This window comes from Haliaeetus albicilla, chromosome 8 (genome assembly GCF_947461875.1).
Source record: "Haliaeetus albicilla chromosome 8, bHalAlb1.1, whole genome shotgun sequence".
Lineage (NCBI taxonomy): Eukaryota > Metazoa > Chordata > Aves > Accipitriformes > Accipitridae > Haliaeetus > Haliaeetus albicilla.
In genome coordinates, this window is record NC_091490.1 from 19539089 (window position 1) to 19558733 (window position 19645).

The 19645-nt window shown below is 37.0% G+C and overlaps 2 protein-coding genes across 5 annotated transcripts in view; one reads left to right on the plus strand and one right to left on the minus strand.

Moving 5' to 3' along the window:
* Positions 1-12918, plus strand: part of MTF2 (metal response element binding transcription factor 2) — a 36235-nt gene extending 23317 nt beyond the window's left edge. For 3 of the 4 annotated variants that reach the window (XM_069789252.1, XM_069789253.1, XM_009925899.2), the window contains one exon: positions 1755-12918. In XM_069789252.1, the coding sequence (XP_069645353.1) occupies positions 1755-2109 (355 nt within the window). In that variant the 3' untranslated portion in view covers positions 2110-12918. The remainder of the gene's footprint in view (positions 1-1754) is intronic. The other variant, XR_011325774.1, reaches the window with a different exon arrangement.
* Positions 10288-19504, minus strand: TMED5 (transmembrane p24 trafficking protein 5). The gene is made up of 4 exons (XM_069789257.1): positions 19231-19504; positions 16671-16768; positions 15796-15979; positions 10288-13337 (listed from the first exon to the last, which is right to left on the minus strand). The coding sequence occupies exons 1-4, from the start codon at positions 19429-19431 to the stop codon at positions 13119-13121; spliced, it is 702 nt and encodes a 233-aa protein (XP_069645358.1). The 5' UTR covers positions 19432-19504; the 3' UTR covers positions 10288-13118.
* Between the last annotated feature and the right edge of the window lie 141 nt (positions 19505-19645).

Below are 19645 nucleotides of genomic sequence, written 5' to 3' on the forward strand. Positions count from 1 at the left end.
TATTGTTTGGTTTTGGTTTTTTTTGTTGTTGTTTTTTAAATTTTTTTAGTTGAAGCTTTGGCAAAACAAAGGTAGAAGATAAGGTAGGAGGTTGACTTAAGTTATGAGGCAGCCATAGGGTAAGTGAAATGGAGGTAAGGGTATTGCAGAACTGGTGGGAGAATAAATAGAGAACTGAGGATACTGTGAAGGGGTATAACATTGAGGATATAGTAATTCACTGGGATTTGGAGTGATGAGCAACTGAGACTCAGTGTAGAGCTATAAATTGCATGGGGAAATCTGAAGAAATAGGACAAAAGAAAACTAGTATGTCTTAGTCCTGCTTACAACAGACAGGGTGAGAGTTTTTTGTGCTCACTAACTACTGTTCTTTGTTGATGCCAAATATGTAGTTAAATTACGTTTACTGGAGAGAATTAAACTCCATAAATACTTCCTGAACTTAGTTTTCTAATAAAGGCCATAAAAGAGCTGATGTGTACCCTGAATTAATCTTAGCAGCTTTTGTTTTTGTAGGTTGGTGTATTCATGTTAAAGAATAGTTAAGTATGTGGTGATTTTCTACAGGTAATAGAGCATGAAAAATTTTTGGCACAGTCTTCATTAATAAATTATTAACTACAATTGACTTTTCTGCAGATAAATTGTTGCTTGAACTTTTCTGTCTCTCAAGTTCAGCAAACATAAATTTCTCTGTTATTGAGGTACATGGATCCTCAATCTACTTATTTTGTCTCCTCTCTTTCTAGTTCATGCTATCAAGTGCTTTCATGAGTCATTTTTGTGTGCATTACTGCTACAAATAGCCTGTCTTCAAAAACTCATATTTAACTTACAGACTTCTGAAATTGTTACCTAAGCACTTAAGTCACTGTTTTGTATTTCTGCCCTTTATTCCTTTTTTTTTTTTTAAGTTAAAAAGATGTGCTTTTTTCCTTGGTATGTTACATAGGAGTCTTGAACATCGAACTTTGCATACCATTTAATTAAGGACTTTATCAAACACTTTTTAGTATGTGCAAATTATAGATGTAGGTTTTTACATAAGCATTTGTATCTTGGACATTTTTAATATTTGGATGATGGTTTATTCTTGGATAATGTCAGAAGCTTCTTTTTTCATTACTAGATACAAATCTGTGTGAGTTTTGGATATACGTATTTTTCTGGCCACATACAATAAATCTTTATAAAGTCATGTGTACTATTGTAGAAAGATGTGACATAGAATAGATTTTGCAATATCTTCTTTCATATTTCAGAGTTTTCACTTATTGACATAAATTCAGCTTGACAAAAATAACTGTGCATAAATTAATTTTTTATTTACAGTCTTAACAAATATCAAGTCTCATACTCTTTTGTAGTATAGCTTTTGTAATTGAGGCCTACCTGTGTGATAAAGCTGTATTTTTAATTTGCAAATTTAAGTACGTTTGGGGCAGACGTCTCTGAACAATTTTTTTAAATTTGCTGAAGAATGGGATTAAGCTGCATCAAAATAGTATTCTTAATATATCTAGGCATAAGCTAATATCACTTAGCTAACCTTTCTGACGTTTTGTTAAATTAGTACAATTTTCTTTATGTAAATAATCTTTATTTTGCAAGTGCCATATTTATAGTAATCTGTAGGCAACAAATATTTTACAGTGAAAAATAGAACAAAGAAGTTATGATAGGAAATAACTGATGATAAAGCATACGTTTTGAATAAGTTTCTTGGAGTTACCGCTTTTTTTTTTCAATAGTTTATCCGACTCGAGAAAAAGGACTCGTACAGGAAGAACTTGGCCTGCTGCAATACCACATTTGAGAAGAAGAGGTCGCTTTCCACGAAAAGCACTCCAGACTCAAAATTCAGAAATTGTAAAAGATGATGAGAGCAAAGAAGATTACCAGTATGATGAACTCAATACAGAGATACTTAACAACTTAGCAGATCAGGAGTTACAGCTCAATCATCTAAAGAACTCTATTACTAGTTATTTTGGTGCAGCAGGTAGAATAGCTTGTGGGGAAAAATACCGTGTTTTGGCTCGTCGGGTGACACTTGATGGAAAGGTGCAGTATCTTGTGGAGTGGGAAGGAGCAACTGCATCCTGACTGTAGGACTGAACATTATGTTCACTGCACTGTCATCTGTAAGTACAGTTCATAATGCAGAGCCACGACAGAAATGTGTCTTTAAGTGTGTTTCTAAAAACAAAACAAAACCAGTTTAGCCTTAACATGTAATTGTTATCATTACAGTTCTTGTGATAAAGACTTATCTTTTTAAAACCTGATCTGAAACTTAAATTTTTTTAATCTGAACATTGTTAGATTGTTTTAGGTTGGGATATTTTGGGTTACAATTGCTTAAAAATGTGCATGGTGTTTAAAAAAAAAAAAAGACATTTTCTAGAGAACATTCCATGGATACAGTTATTGTGATTTAGAGAAAATATTATGTAGATAGCACAAATATTTGAAAATTTTGGTTTGTTTTCTTACCCAAATGTTTGCAGAAATGTATTTCTATTTCAATACTTTCTAGATTTCATAAGTGCAGTGTATATAATGCCTACTGAAGACTGTAAAATACTGAAGTTTTCTTTCAAACAAAGTGTAAAAAAAAAAAAAAGAAAAAAATATATTGAGCCTGTAAATTGCTCTGTGACCAGACTTCATTGTCTTCTTAATATATTCTGTGTGTGTGTGTGTGCGCGCATGTGTGTGTGTGTATATACATATGTATATATGCACACACATAGTTGTGCGTGTATATATATATGTGTGATTGTGACCTATGCAATACAAATTATGGGATCGGGCAGCTTCTGAGAAAACATCCCATAATTCTTTTTTCAGGAATAGTTGCCAGTATTTACACAGCAGCATTTCTTCTCAGGCTTATTGGGTGCTGTTGCTTTCTGTGTACTAAGGAAAAGTGTCAAACCAGTGCAGCGTGTTCTGGCAATGGGTGCAGTCATTGATGTTCGTATGTTCTAGGTAATATATTCCATTATTTTCCATGTGAATTAACTGTTAAAATTTAATGCAGGATCTGAACATTTGGAAGTTAACTCTACTAGGAATAACAATATGAAAGTTATTGTGGCACACTGATTGTAAATTTTGTGTCCCAGTTATAAACTAAGTTGACAGGAGTCACACACAGGATTCCTACATATCTGTAGAAACAGTCATATTTTGATAAATGTAGTATGAACAAAGTGTATTATTGCACAGGGTCAACAAACGGTTTGTTGCCATTTGAAGTAACGTTACTGATTTTATTACAACATTACCTCTTTTGTTTTTATAAAATGTACCAACTTTTAAATTGATAAGTTTATTTTCCTTGTTTAAAAAAAAAAAAAGTCGAAAAAGTCTCTTGCCAGTATTAGACGTTTTTTCTTTGTCTGCTACTTTTGAGGGAATTTTAGCCAAAGAGTAAACAGAAGAATATTTTTACTTTGGTGGTTATTCACTGTAGTGCATAAGGTTAGTTTTCTTATATGCTTATAGTTTACCACCAAAATAAAATTATGTAACACTTAAAAATGACAGAGTGGTTTAAAGTGTACTGCCTGGGTTAGTACTTTTTTATTCCATTACTTGATTATATGACTTTTTCTGCTCATCTTGAACAACTTGAAAAGGTGATTTTTTTAAAATTTTTTTTTTTTTTTTCTGTCACCTTATAGCCAAAGGAAGCAGAGATATCTTTTTAAACCTGTGCTTGGTTTATGGCTGGCCGGGTAATATTAGCTTTATAAAAATGCTAATTAAAAACTGCCACTTCTGTTTACCTTCACTAAAATGTGTGGGTTTTTTTTCCTCACACCCTCAGCTATTAATTTAATGTTGCCTTGCCTATAGCTGCAATATTTTGATAACACAGCAACTTTATGTTAATTTTTGAATGTTTATATCTTGGGATAATGCAAAATGTAAAGCCTTTGTAACCTTACTCGTACCATCTGTATCTGTCTTTATTGTTTCACTTTATCCAAGTCCTTTAATTCTAACTGAACACCAGCAGTATTTTTCATAAAGTTTCATTTAAAGATAAATATTGGAATGTACTTGGGGACTTGGGGGTGGGGAGAAAATATTTGTCAAACTTAAGTTGTCCATGGACTTAACTATTGTGAATGTCATTTCATTTTATTAAGGTGGTTGACTTGACTCTGATGTTCAGTTTGTATTTTTGGAATTGCTTTTTTCTTAGAATTAAAAGACCAACATTAAATGTGTGTATTTTTGAGAGAGAAGAATGAGTTTTGATTCTGTATTCTTGTGAAGTACATCCTTGGTGGCATCCTCCCATCCATTGTTTCTCTAACTCTAGCTTTCCTGTTACTGTCCTGGAGACACTTGCCCTGCACGTAGACACTAATTAGTGTTCAGCTATGCTTGAGGGATGCTTTGTTACAAGGTGTCATGTACTGGAAAATGCTGCAATAGTGCTGCTGAAGATACAGCTAGAGTAGTAATTAAAGCACACCTACAAATGCCTTTCATTTTATGTGAATTTCATTGTATGTAGTAATGGAGTGTCTAAAGGAAAAAATACAAATGTTGCTGTACGTAACAATTTCAGTTTGGTATGACTTGATCATTGTATGTATGCATGTGTGTAAATATATGTAATTCAACGTTGTTGTGGTCACTGATTTAGAACCATTTCTATATGTATCAGATTTAATATTTTTCCATTATGTATTATTTGTATTACAGTAGTATTTAGGTAGGTGAAGTCTATTGAGACCATTCTAAAAATGTAAGCATCACATGAACAAGACAGCAAAGAAATAATGGCACATTACTGGTCAGAATTGTAAAATAATCATCCTAACAAAGTACTTTTCAAATCATTGTTCTCAACAAAAATTTCAAGAGGAATTTTGAATAAAAACTATGCTTTTCTATGCATAACAGGCATTTTGAGTGAGCTTACAAAGGAATTTTGAAAAATCTCTGTGTGCTATGTGAAATAAAGTCAATATTTTGATTTAACATGAAGACAGAAATAAACCGAAAAAGGCCTTGAAGGTGAAGACAAGCAGTTTGTCTAGGGAGTGGGGGGAAAGATAAGTGAATAAACAGAAAAATGGTCCTGTCTTTGAAACATCCTACTAAAGTGATCTCTAGTGTTATATTTTAAAAGGAAATTGGTGAATTGAGATGGAACATGCCAAGGCTGGAGACGGAGCAGTAGTCAGAACACAGTGATGAGGATGAACTGGACAGGAGCATCAGTTCTGTGCACACAGGGAAGAGGATGAATCTTGCAAGTGCTATGCAGGTAACATTTTCAGGTTTTAAATTGTGTCACTTCTCTAGTTCCCTCACATCTGCCTGAATGAAAAGTAACACTGCAGTTAAGGGGATGATGGCAGAAAATGGTATTTTCTGTAAATGGAGAAAAGGGTTTAGGATGGTGAATTGTATTTAGTCGATGCTGAGCTTAAGCTGATATCTAAACACCCACGTGGAGGTGTCAGATCTATTGAGATCCTAGTTTGGTCAGAAAAATGTAATGCATGAGGAAAAAAAATCAGAGTTGTCAGCCTAAAGTTTGTAGAAAAGTTGATTTCTTTGTGTGTAAATCGGATCATCTGTAGGTGAGGTACAAAGAAGAGAAAGATGGGGGGGTGAAGAGACTCCTTTGGAGTCACTGAAGAAAAGTTGAAAGGGGAATGACCATCTTCTAGAAAAGATAGTGCAGGGCAATAGAAGGAAAAGCAAAAGATGAGTACAATTAGCTGTGCACAGTCTGAGAATGAGCTTGGAATTTGATGCTTTTGCTACTCTTTCACTTCTATCATTCAGCAACAATGAAAGAGAAGATTTTGTATTGTGATGTCTATCTGTTTTGCATTTCTGAATTCCTTAATGTTCCTCTCAGCTAGCTCATCTCTGCTATTTTTTTATCAGAATTTTTCATATTCCAGCAATGAGGTCCATATACCATAATATCAACAGTTGTTCTGGTTTTTATTGATACCAAAATATTTTGCCTTGCAGATATTAGTTTTTCAAATACAGCTGTAGCTCATACTGTTCTTCTCGTATCATCTTCCTTCTAATCTGTTCACTTGTATTATTTCACCAGTGTGTATTTCTTTTTCACTTGTTCTAATTAATGTTTCTGGCTTCTGAATTTGACAATATTCTGTTCTCTTCCCATTATTAGCTATTTCGTGTTTGGTATTGATTGACTTCCATGTGGCTTTGGTTTCCTAGTCTTCTGTTTACTTAATGTCCAGTGTGGTAGCATTAACTTAATCTTTACATCTTTGGTCTTAATCTAATAAGGTCACTTGCTTCAAAACCCGCTTTATAGCAAGAAGCTAGTTAATAGTTCTATCTTGCTCTAAATAAAGTTTATTCTTCTGTAAGCACCATTTCAAAGTACTTCATTTGTGCTCTGCCATTCCCTAATGAGTACTTGCAAAACTGTTGCTATTCACCCATGTCATCATCCAATGTGATAGTTACTGCTTTGCTATGTATGTGTTTCTCTCATTCATGAACATTACTAAGGTTGCCTACTTCATGTTTTTCACCTGCTTGCTCTAAGTCGGTATTCATAACTTCACAAATTGGTTGGTGGCATGATAGCAGAGATTGGAAAGCACTAAGAGCAAAACTCTAGAGATGATCAACAGTGGTTAGAGAAATTCAGGGAAAGGGAAATAATGAATAAATAATGGGAAAGGTTTTCAAGCTGTAGGATGTTAAAATATATTTGTAGTGGTAGCAGGAGGAAAAGGTGAGTCCAAAAAGGGGAAGAATATAAGGTAGAACTAAGAATTGATCAGGATAATGCAGAGTTCCTTGTTTAGGAAAAGTGATGCTTTTTGTACAAAATCCACACTCAGAACTGTCCTTTCTGACAAACTGACTTGTTGCAGAAAAGTATGTCTATATAAATATATGTAATATGTATACTTGAACTGTCCTTTCTGACAAACTGACTTGTTGCAGAAATGTATATATAAATATATGTAATATGTATACTTATGTGTAGAAATCACAAGTCTGAGAAATAACAATGAGAAACAACTTGAATGTATTCAATTACAATGGGAACTTATTTTTAAGGAAGTCTTTAAGTGGGCTGTGAAATGCTTATTAAAAAGATGACCTTTGATGGACTGTTAAAAAAAAAGAAGCTAATTCAGTCCTTGCCTTCTTTTCTCCCATGCTTTTTCTTCTCCACTTGTGGTAATGAGCTCAGGTATTATAGGTGCTCACCTGCCCCATAGTTGTTCAGAGGTAAGTGCTGAAACTTTAGAATGGGAATTCCTGTTTGTTTGGCCACTTGGCACCTCAGCCTGCTTCTTTCTTCCCAATCTTGTGCTGTCATCCTGTGAGAGAGAAGTGACTGGGAAGAATGATTTCAGGAGAGGCAGCATAAGTGAGTAATGGCTGAAGCATGCTCAGGGCTTTGGGGGGTGGGGAGGCAGGGTCTGGTTCTGCCCTTTTCCTGTCCTTCCAGAAAATGTAATCTAGAGTATTCTCATAAACACTTTGGAACTGGGATTGATTAAACTGTCAGAAGCTTTTTGTATGGACAGTCATGGGTATCTTTCACTTGACATTAACTTGACTTTTACCACTTCCTGATATCCTCCAGCATAATAGAAAAATTACCTTAATTAGATCATTAATATTAGGTCCTTTAACATAATGTTGAAATAAAGACAGACTATAGATACATACTTTTAGAACTTTTATCTTGGCAACACTATGCCTCCCTTACACACCCGTATTCCAATTTGGCAGGTGGCAGATGCAGAGTGAAGAAGGATGTTTTGTTTCCAGAAACTTGGTACACGCTAAGAGATGAAAGGGACTTGTGAGCTGCATGGGTTTCAAGTCTCATTAACTGTCCTCAACTATAGCAATTGATAGCATGAGAGAAGATGATGTAATTCAGATACTTTTGGTGAAACTTCAGCAGTGTAGGTGTGTTTACTGCTTTTTTTGTTATTATTTTATTACTGTTTGATTATTTTTACCTGTGATAAAAATGAACAGTTACCTTAAGTAAATTTTTGGTTTTGAAAACAAAATCATACAATAAGGCATATAGCTGTTGATCTGCTCTGCAATACTTTACAAATATGGTGTTTACCTCTGTACTAGGATTCCTCCTGTATGAATAGTAAGTTTCTGTGATAAGGTACTAATGGAGCAAGGAAAGTGTGGAAAGGAAGGGTTTAGTATAAGCCATTCCTCAGCAATAACTAAGAGTTGCAGGTCTCCTGTCTGCACCAAAAGTTGGTAAGTTATAAAATAAGACAGTCTTAACAAGAATTGTTATTTGAATCTAGGGAAGGCACAGGAACTGTTAGTTTTTAAAGACATCAGATATAGCTCAATCTACTTAGTTCCAGGCTGTCTTAATTAGCTGTTGGGGATAATGAGTCTTTAGGACAGATCGCCATGTAAATATTTATTTTAAAAATACTCAGGAAACAAAAAGTAATTGCTGTAGCTGGCTGAATAAAATTTTTAACAACGTAGTCTTTCCACTGTACCACATGGTTGTGGACTCTGAGGATAGTGCTGCAACCTGACAAGCAAGCTGAGTTAAACAAGGAAGTGGTGCACTGCCGAGTGCATGGGACGCTATGGACTTGTGCCAGTCTGAGGTACACGAGCGTTGTCTTGTACATAGGAAGAAGTTAATGCAGAAGGTCTCATTTCTCATGGCATGCACTTCAAGAAACAGGAAAGGGAACTTTTGCATGCATTTCTGATGCCTTTGTCTAAAACGGCTTTTGATAGTTTTCACTGTGTGTAGCTTCTCAAGTCAAACCACTGTTCTTTCTACCATTAATTGCCCAACCTGGCAACATAACATTGTGCCTTAGTATTTTATAGTAGCTACTTCATCGATTCAAAACAGTACAAAAAGGAAGTTCCTGTTTCACTATTTGAACAATGTGGTTAGCAGGCTTCTGGACAGGCCGGGTTTCTCAGGAGTCTTACGAAATGGTAAACGAGCTTGGATTTGTCATGTGTATTACTTGATTAAGCTGAAAAAACTGCTCCAAAATTTTGAGCTTTTAGTGTCAGGATCTTGCATCTTCTCTTATGAATGTGAAATTATTACATATTAAAAACTAGTAGTCATTTATATTATGGGATTCTTAGTTGCTACAGTTTGATATTCTGTGATACTACTTTCCTGTTTTCCTTCTGTTTTTTCCCTAGGTGTTTATTTTTAATGTTGACTATACCTAATCGGAAATGAAAATACTTCTACTGTGAAACAGATTTTCTTTAAAGGAGGAAAATAATAGAAGCACTCAACAGGTCATCAGATGATGTCAGTTGATGTTTGCTGCTAAAAATACATAATTTTTTTAATCCTCTTAGTTTCATGTGACTTATGTACTGCTGCTGACTGGAATGCACAAACATGCACACAAGTTAGAACAACATATCAAGCCATATTACCTTCTGTGAAATCCTTTCTAAAAAGGGTTTGTGAGGACAGATGGCCATTGGGTTAGAGCAGTGAAGTTGTTTTTTGAGTTTAAGTATCAATTTGATGCTTTCTGTGGTATTACAAGCTTACAAATTCCCGTAATCTGTTCCTTGAGGTATTTCCTCTCTTTTTTTTTTTTTTTTTAAGGTGAGAAATTTGGGGCTTGGTGTAGTTACTAACAGGTAACACTCAGCTAGACAAATGTTTCCCAAAGTCACAGATGCTGATTTAATACCATGCTGTCCTGACTTAGGCTGGCCTGTGGGTCTTACTGTCTCTTGCTTTGAACACAGAACTTTACTAGTCTCAGTAGTAGTATTGACCTCTACTATAATTTTACACAAGACAGTACCTACTATTCTTCCCAGAATTTCTCCCAAACTTGCTGCCTGCATAACTGGAAGCTATGCCATTCTGTCTGTATGTGTGTAATAAACTGCAGGTGCAATATGGAATATAAGTTTTAATTAAGGTGCAAATCTTGGAAAAAAAACACCCAAAATATTAAGGTTCATACCTGATATGCATCTGATAACTTTAAATGTATTTTCTGTTACAAAGATCAGAGGTTGGTGTCATTCTGATCTGACACCTATGTAAATCTTAAGTTATTTGCATTGGTAAAGTTGATTTTGGGTTACAGTGAATAAGAACAATTTGAACACTGTAGGAGGAAGAAATGAAAAAGCTGCATTACTGAAAGTTCTTGTTAGCTTAGCATCCTTGATATTTTGCAGCATTCATAGGTAAAACATTCTTCCTTCATTATAAAATAAAGAACACAAACACATGTTTAAACTTCATTTATTGAAAATCTCGAGTTTTGCATAATTTTATTCAACATCTGCAAGTCTTAAAACATTTAATTCTGAATAAAAAAAATCCATTAAAAAATTAATTTATATTCTTTGTAAATTTTATACAATCAAAAGCAATCTACTCTTCAAAATCCAAATGGAATTTCATTTAGCTGCAAGTTTAAATGCTAAATCCTCTACCTATGATAAACATAGTCCTGCTCCCAAAGTGAAAGCACAGTTACCTTTTGTAGTTATTCCCTGTTTTGTTTTCTGTAATGAACCTTGAGTGGGGAGAAAATACAGTCAGAGCTCTTAGTTGCAAAATAATAATTTCTTCCAGATGAATTCTGCTGACAATTGTTATCTTCCTTCTACCAGAGACTGCTACTTGGAATTGGAGAAACTGCTGCAGTTCGGCCTTGTGTCTTTGATCACAGAAGTCTGCATTCATTAGCAGCTTAAGCTAATACACCATCCTGTTTTGCCACTGATGTATAACCACTGTCAGAGAGGCACAGCAGAGCAGCTGGGGAACCTAATCTCTTAAGGTGCCCTTGGAAAATGTGGCAGACCTCATCTGTTGGAGGTCTAAGATGAAATCTGGAATCTAGTAGCTTTGATTTAAGAGGTAGATGTCTTCGTAACAGCTTCACAGAGCTGGTTCAGCATTTTGCAGATGGGTTGTAGCATCATACTCATCGTGATGCAAGTGAAGATAGATCTCTTCTAGCAAAAGGGGCAGAGCCCTACAAATTTTACTTGCCTGTCCTGAAGGGACCTTATCAAAACCTTGGAAGTTGACTTCAGTGAGCTTTGGCTTATGTCCTGATGTAGATATGTGGTATATTGGTACTGGCAGATATACAGGGAAATGGCAGAAAAATATTATTTGCCACTCTAGCAGAAAAAATTAATTTCTCCTACACTTTGTCCTAATCACAGAAATAAGCTTTCTAATTCCAGGCAGTTTAGAATAGAAAGCATCATGTGGAAAAAGAAGATACGCAGAACCCTTAAGTGAAACAATCTTATTTTGGACACAGCTTTGCAGAAAAGAAAAAGTAGCTCAACAGCCTTTGGAGCCCTCTATAACTTCTGCTTATATAAACTAGTTAGAAATATTATTGCTAGGTCCAGTTGTCTGAAGTTGAAGCTGAAGTGCTGTTTATATGTACTGTAGCCCTTGCTAGCATCTGCTTCATTTGAACAAAGTGTTTCTTCATGCATCTATTGACCCTGTTTTATCTCCATAAAATAATTTTTAATCACAGCAAGTCTCAAAGTTGCAATTCTGCTCTTCATACCCAGATGACCCAACACCAGGCAGAATATTCATACATACATACTTTTTTAAAAAGTGTTTTTTAAGGAAGTGCTTTTTAAAAACACTTTTGTGATGAAATGTAGTTTAACATATTTATACAGGAACTTTCAGTGACTTGGCACATTGTGAAAATGACTAACTCTGAACTATTAAAAAAAAGTTAATTCTCACATACCAGGGATTTTGGCAAAAATTCTCCATACCCTCACTACACTGTTAAAAGCTGCTTCATATAGAAATTACAAATTAGTGATTCAAGGACAGCTTTGCCTTAGTTAACTGATATTACTGATATCCACTTGATTCTAAAATTTGAAGCCTGTACTTATTGCTCATGTAATTCATGTCTTACTCATATAAATAGCTACAGAAACACTGCTCTCATGAACTGAGTGTACTTATACAGCTAAAAGACTTGTGAGGGTGAGCAAAAAAAGGAAAGTTTAGGTGAATAGCTTTGGTTTTTCATGCCTATGTTAGTCACCCTATTAACTGCTACATTAGTCATAAATGTAGTAGACAAAAACTAAAAAAAAAAAGTAAGAGGGATTTTGAGACTACAAAAATTAATGTTATGTTTTCACATACTGTGACACCGCCCCCCCTTTAAAGGGAAAGAATAATATGAGAAATAACTTCTTGAAAATCATCTATTACATGAGGTTACAGTAACTAAGCGTTCGCAAACATGCTTCTGTGTGTGCGTTTGTTCATATACCATACAGTCACTTGTCTCTTGATCTCATGTAACAGCCAAAAAGGAAAATGAGGTTGTACAACTACAGGACAGAAAGATTTAGGAACAGGAATTGCACCTATTTTCTCTAATTCTTTTCAACACTGACTCAATTTCACATTGATGGTGCTTTTTGAAAGTGCTGATGTTTGTCATCTGTATATAAAGAGTTCTCATTTTGTTCTCACAAAGTTAGCCCAGTGTTTTTCCATGATATAACAAAAGCTGAGGATTTAAAAAACACATAACTTTGAAGATAAATGGCAGTAACTACAGACTACCCCTGTAGGCCCTAATCCTGTAAACACTTAGGCACATATGTAAATTTATGCAATATTTAACAGCAAATAAACCAATGTCTAAGTTACCATTTAAAGTTTTGCGTGCCACTACTAACATCACTTTGCATATGTACCAAGCATCCTGTGTACTATGCATAAGTTAGTCATTAACAATCATTAATAAATGCTACAAGTAAAAAAAAAAAAAAAGTAGCACTTGCAAAAATGGAAGAGCTTGGGGCAAGGCATTCTGTTCATATTAAAAAAACCCCCCAAAACAAAGAAACAAGACCACCACCACAAAACAACCAAAAAACCCAACATGAATTGAAAACTTGGTATCTACTGCCTATTTGAAAGAATCTGAAAGGTCATGTTTTGGTTTTTTTTTTTCCTTTACTGTAGTAGTTCATTGCTCTACCTCTCCCGCCCCCCCCGCCCCCCATACCTGTTCTATTGTTATGATCATACTGAATATTTAAGTTCTACTTTTCCTCTTATCTTCAAAGAGACTTTTCAACATGTAAACCTGAACAGCTGATACCACCACCATTACTCCCAAGTTGACCATGGACCAGAAATTCACTCTGTCAAAGTTGCTTTCTTGTATATTTCGGTCACGAGCCTCAAATGCTCTGAGCAGAGTCTGAATCTGGACACTTTTGCTTAATCTGGCTTTGACACTGTTGATGGATTCCTGGTAAGTAACAAGAGAGTATTTTTAGAAGAAAAAAACCCCACACCTGAATTAATTAAATGTATAGCTTGCAACACATACAAAATATCAATACCATATTACCACCTGTCATTTAATTTCTTGTCAAGTAGACCGTTAATTTCACTTTAAAATATATACCTTATCACAGTTTCCATAATTTCTCTAGCCTGTTTATTGTATAGCACCTAAAAAGGCTTAATTCATATAGCATTAAGGTTCTACAGTAATTTGGTTTTTCCCTTTTACAGGCTGGGGAGGTAAGAGAGAAATCAAACGCAAAATCAGTTTTTTAATATTCTATATATCTTGGGGAACTGTGATTCCAGATATTCAGACAAGTAAAAATGCAGTGATCTCTACAGAACTAGGCTCAAAACAAGTTGTGTAGTAGCTGATAAATGTAGGTTTTTTTCTGCTAGATAATCAAATTCAGGCACTTTTTAATGCAAACTACCATCAGACTATAGCTGTAGCAAAAGAATAGTAGTACAGTAATGTTATATTCCCATCTTTTTATGCTTTCACTGTAGTGGCTATAATCTGCTGCTTCAGCTTTGATAATAAAGCAGAATTTTGACAATAAATCATCAACAGGACAACTGGAGGTCCTACAAAGGACACACAGTGTGTCTCATCAAACCAGAGGAAGTACATCAACACTCTGGCCATAACAACAGCAGCTCAAGATCCACTCCTTATTCTGCATTTACGAAGTAAACACCTGGTCCTATGATCTGTTAAAGTTTCATCTACAACATAATAGAAAGTCACAACCTAAAAGCTGATCTCATGAAGTGCTGATTTATGTTCTTGATATAATTATGGGACCCTGAAGTAACTTTTAGTGAGGAGAGTAATATGTGTAGTAACAGCAGGCTATAAATTTGGTGGGGGAAGTTGCCACAGCAGTAACATTTTCTCTATGGACATTTTCTGTTGCATATTTAACAAATATTTCACAAGAGCTATTTTTGGAAGCCAAATAATTTTATGATGATACTAAAGTTCATCTGTTATACAATAAGGAGCATCAACACTATGAAAGAGCTTTAAAAATAAGACACAATTCCTCATTTTCCCCAGTAAATATGTTATCTTTAAAAAGTTAAACTACTATGTGTTTATGCAAGTCCTCACAGAACTTGCAAGTAAAGTAATAGCTTGACTAAGTAAAGAATGGCATCAAATACTAATGTTAACTTTGCAAAAATTACCTACTTTATAAGATCTGCAAGGCTCTCAAAGACAAGTTCTGCATTTTTTTTTCTTTTGGAAGAGATACCAGGATGTCAACAAGTAGCTATCACATCCATCCAAGTATTGCTTGTGATTAGCGTGAGAGGGATTTTCTTCACAGTTTCACCTATAAATTTTGCTTCTTATAATTGTCTTGATTGCCAATTTTAAAGAAGATCTGGCCAGCTTTTCAGATTCCATGTTTGGTTTTAACTACTTAAGAGTGTAGTGTACACCTATAAAAGATCTTAAACATGAAGATTGTGTTGTTTAAAAAGCTGCATTTTGTTTATTGCAATAAACAGAATATAAACAATGTCATTCTCTACACCCGTGTATTCAGTAACTGTCTGTGGATGTTGGTTTGTTGTTGTTTGTTGTTTTTTGTTTTTTTCTAAAGACACCTGTCATCTGTAGCTACAATCAAACAAACAATGGCTTACTGCATCCTACCAAGCACTAAGAACAGTGGTACAGAAACACCAAACGATCCTCTACTTCTAGAATAATCTCAACTTTTCATGATCATGAAAGGAAATAAAAGCTTTGACTTGGCAGTAGTCTTCATCCTGCATGAAATAAAGTCAGCATACAGTTTAAGCAACCATTACCATTCACAGAATGTTTGCAAAGGTGAACCTGCACCATAGTACAGATTAACTCCTGTCCTGTTTATTAGTTTGAAAAGACAAAATAGAATTTGGAGGAAAAAACCCTAATAAAGTAATATATAAATTATTGAAGATAGAAATATTAATGCATATGCTGGTTGGGGCACTTCTGCAAAGACAGGAAGAAGAGGCTAACAGTACTTCATTTTCAAACATCAGTAAAAATCTATGCCGTGATTCCAACTACATTGGGATTAAACAATACTTTAATACTATATTTATTTCATTACTGCTAGGGAAAAATGTCCCATTTTACAGTAGGAAGAAAGGAAGCTGAATTGGAAACAGAGTGACTTAGAGAGCTAGGCAGTTTCTTCTTGCTGATTAAGGGTCTATTCTGAAAATATTCTTAAGCTTCTGTATGGAAGCAAGAGATCCATGATGCTAGGCTTGATGTATCAGTAAAAGCAATATATGGAACTGGAATAGCTTCTAGGGTGATGCACCAGACCAAGGCAGAATGGCTAAAAAACACTGCATTTTTTTCCAAATGTTCTTACGTTGAAAAGAATTAAAGATCAAATACTAACCAGAATGTCTTCCAGTTTCATATCTAGGAGATCTGTGCCGGTAACATACTTCTTCCAGTCTTCCTGATCTTGTCCATCTTCTCCCATGTTGTCCAGGATCAGTTCAAAGAAAATCACCTTTTCAGAAATGGTACTGAATGTGTTGTCAAAGCAGAACATGTAATCCCCATCTTCTGTTTCCACCCTGTTTATGTAAGCAAAATGTCACTAAATTAACTACACTTTTTGTGCTGGTTCTCAAAAAGCAAGTTTTTGTAAGCAAACTTTCCTCTTTAAGACTGACAGTTGTGCACTTAGAAATAACTGAATATGCTTTTTATATAAAAAAACTCTAAAGACACATTACAGATTGCACAGTCACAGGAAAACAATCCCACTGACTCTAAAGGCTTAAAATGATGAAGACAGCAGCTTTCATTTTCCCTATTGGGATTTTGAATCCTTATTAATTGTTACAAAAAAGCTATAATATGAGTGGGATTCTTATACCCTGTAGCAAAATTACAATAATTACTACATATTTTGATAAAAGGACTGAAAAAATAGGAAACTTTTCAGCTTATTATTTATATGACTGATAAGATCTTTTGATATTAGATGCAGAGACCTTTTTCAACTCCACAATAATTATTTTTGTTCACTGACCATTAACAGCTATCATCAAAACAAAAATATCCTTCACTTCATGGTAAGATCCACATAAAAAGCATTCAGTGTTTATAAAAAGGTAACTGGTGTTCTCAAACTGTCCTATTAGAAAGTGTTTTGTAATACTAAGGAACAATAAGTACTCAACCTTTATTTTAGGCGTATTTGTTAAAGAAACCAGAAAAGTATTTATGTAACACTTCTAAGTTTGAAGATTTTAAACTTACGTATGAACTCCATCTGATTTTCTTTCATCAAAAACTAGAGTTTCACCTTTTGGAGACAGTAGATGAAAATCAACATCTAATCCTGCTCCATCTAGAACCTGTGAAACAAACAAAAAAAACCCTGCAACCAGTAGAATTCCTGTTTGCATAGCTGATGGCAACATTTTTAGGGAAGGCAAACATTTTTAGGTAAAGGAACAGACACAGAAAGAATCTGAAAGCTGAATCTGTATGAGTTCACACCAAGTTAATTGGAAGCAGATTAAAAACTGGTTCAACCCAAAAGCATTTTAGCCATTTAAAATTTTAAACTAAATATGATCTAATCATGCTAGGCTGGGCTTATATTGAACCCTTCCCTAATTGTTTTTAAGAATGCATACAATTTTGTCAATGGGCAGGGTTAGACAACCTGTAAGAATACCAGCAGTAGTACCACACCTAGTATTTCTATGGCGGACATCATCGATGGGTACTAGTGCTAGTTCAGAAATTTTATAACAAAGGTCTGTCACTTTTATGTATATATGCATATGTATTTGTACAAGAACAGTCTATGAAGTGTAATCCCTAAGATCTCTTTGTTGGGAGAATTAACAGTGTAGAAGACGGGACTAGACTTCTTATGCCAATCAAAGCTGTACCACAGACCTTCTCACCTTTTAAAGCAGATTTAAGGTCTGAATTCTCCCAGGGCATTCTCATTTCCCAAAGGCAGAAGGAATTGAAGGCATTTAGCCTCCTAAGCTGATAATAAGTGTATACAGTATTACAAAGCTGTGCTGCTTTAACTATATAACATGGCTACACTTGTATCACCACATCTGCTGTATTGTAGAAGTTCTATATAGGGAAAGTAGTAACTGCATAAGGGGGGTGAGAGGGCTCATTTTTATGACATTACTTAGGTCCATGCTAGGGCAGTTTTTTGTTTGCTTGTTTTCCAGTGAGCTATTCGAGTATAGCAGTCTGTTCCTGCTGAAATTGAGGGCAAAGTTTACACTGACTTAAAGTGACACTGGAGACTTACCAAAAAAAGAGAAACGACAAGGCAAATTAGTAGCTAACAGCTGATTAAATTAAAAAATATACATAGGGATATACCTTTAGGGCTATGATACAATCTAAACACCCGGAACAAAACTTTGTATCAGCATTGTGTTTATTGCATTATGTCTTTGAATAATGACCTGCATCCTGCATTAAAATATTCCTATCCTTTAGCCACTCACAATTTAGAATAATTAAGTACAAAGTAAATCTATTTCCAATAACATACAGAGCTCCTTTTCTACACATTCAAAAAGAAAGGTGAATCGCTACTGTTAGCAGTAGTGCTGAGAAATTTATGCCTGTGTAAGAATAAATTCAGTTATGCACATTTGTTCTCTCTGAAATAAAATTTTTGATTATGATTAAAATAAAATCCTACTTTGTCAGTGCAAAATAAACTTCCATTGTGCTTAGACACGGCTCTGAACAAAGCTTGAACACCTCAATCTTTCATTCTTGTGCAGTTCCACATGTAACAATAATTAGAAAATAACCAGGAATTTCAGGTTTGTGGTTTTAGTTGGGAGGCAGAGGGGAAAAAAAGGGAGGGAGGGGGAAGAGAGAGACAGATCCCGGCCAGTTCTGAGGCACAGTAGCAGGATGGGAAAATATTCACTGGACCTTCCCCTCACTGTGCTTGTTCTGCTGAAAAAAAGTCGTTAATTTAGGGAAAGAAAAAAACCCTTTTCCAGAGATATCTGGGGAACTCTACTCTCCCCAAGAAGGGCATCACGGCCTTAACACTAGTCTAGTTAAATAAGACTGTTTTTAAAAAACTTTCACCATCGAGATAAAAGGTGTTTAATACCAACACAAAGATAGGTACGTAAGGGTTTTGTGCATCAGCAACAATTTCGGTTGTGCTTCAGAGCTACTGCACAAGGTCACAGCCGTTAACTTCCTACATTTTTGCGGTTCTGAAGGATGGCAACGTGACATCTTGTGAGGTAAAAAAACCCCCCACCCCATCAGAATAATTTAAAAAAAGGCTGCAAACGTGTATTTTTTCCCCCTCCCAAAGACGCAGCTCTCAGCAGCGGGTAATTCCGAGGGGGATCTGTGGGCGCTACGCGGGGCCCGCAGAGCCGCGCACGGCGGCGAGCGCCGGCAGGGCGCCCGCCCTGCCCGGCCCAGGACGTGCGGGCGGGCAGGGCCGCCTCCCGCCGCCGCCGCTTCCTGGGGGAGGGCCGGCGGGGCTTACCAGGCCGCCGCTCGGGGAAGGGCTCCGCCGGGACCCCGCCGCCTCCCCGAGCGCTGCCCGCTCGCAGAGCCGCGCCGGCGGAGGACGGCGAGGCGGCTGCGGCCGCGGCCCTGGCCGAGGGGTGCGGGGCCCCCGGGAAGGCGCGGAGGAGCTGCCGCCGCTGGCGGAGCCTCACCCGCGTAAGAGGGAACCGGCAGCGACGCCGTCGCGGCAGGCTGCGGGACCGCCCGGCTCCCTTCAGGACCACCCCGCGGGGAGGCCCGTCGCCCTGCCGCGGCGACCCCGGCCGGCCCCGCCCCGCCCGACCTGGTACTCGAGCTCCAGCGAGGCCTCCTTGCGCATGGGCTGGTAGAAGCACTCCTTGCGGCCGGCGGGAAGCGTGAAGGTGAAGTCGCTGTCCAGGGAGGGGCTGAACTCGGTGGCGGCGGGCGGCGGCAGGAGCAGCGCGAAGCACCCGAGCGGCAGCAGCAGCAGCGGTCGGGGCCGGAGCCACGGCAACGGCCCCATGCCAGCGGCGCGCGGCGCCCCCCGTCCGCGGAGCCCAGCCGCCGTCGCGGACGGAGCGAGCGAGGGGCGGGACCGACCCCCAGGGGCGTGGGCGGGGCCGGCCCCGCCCCTAGCGCCGCTCCCCCAATCGCGGCCACCGCAGCACAAGCTTTCCGCCCGCCCACAGTGCACCGCGGCAGAGAGACGCGGTGGGTCGGGTGTAGCCCTTGCTCGG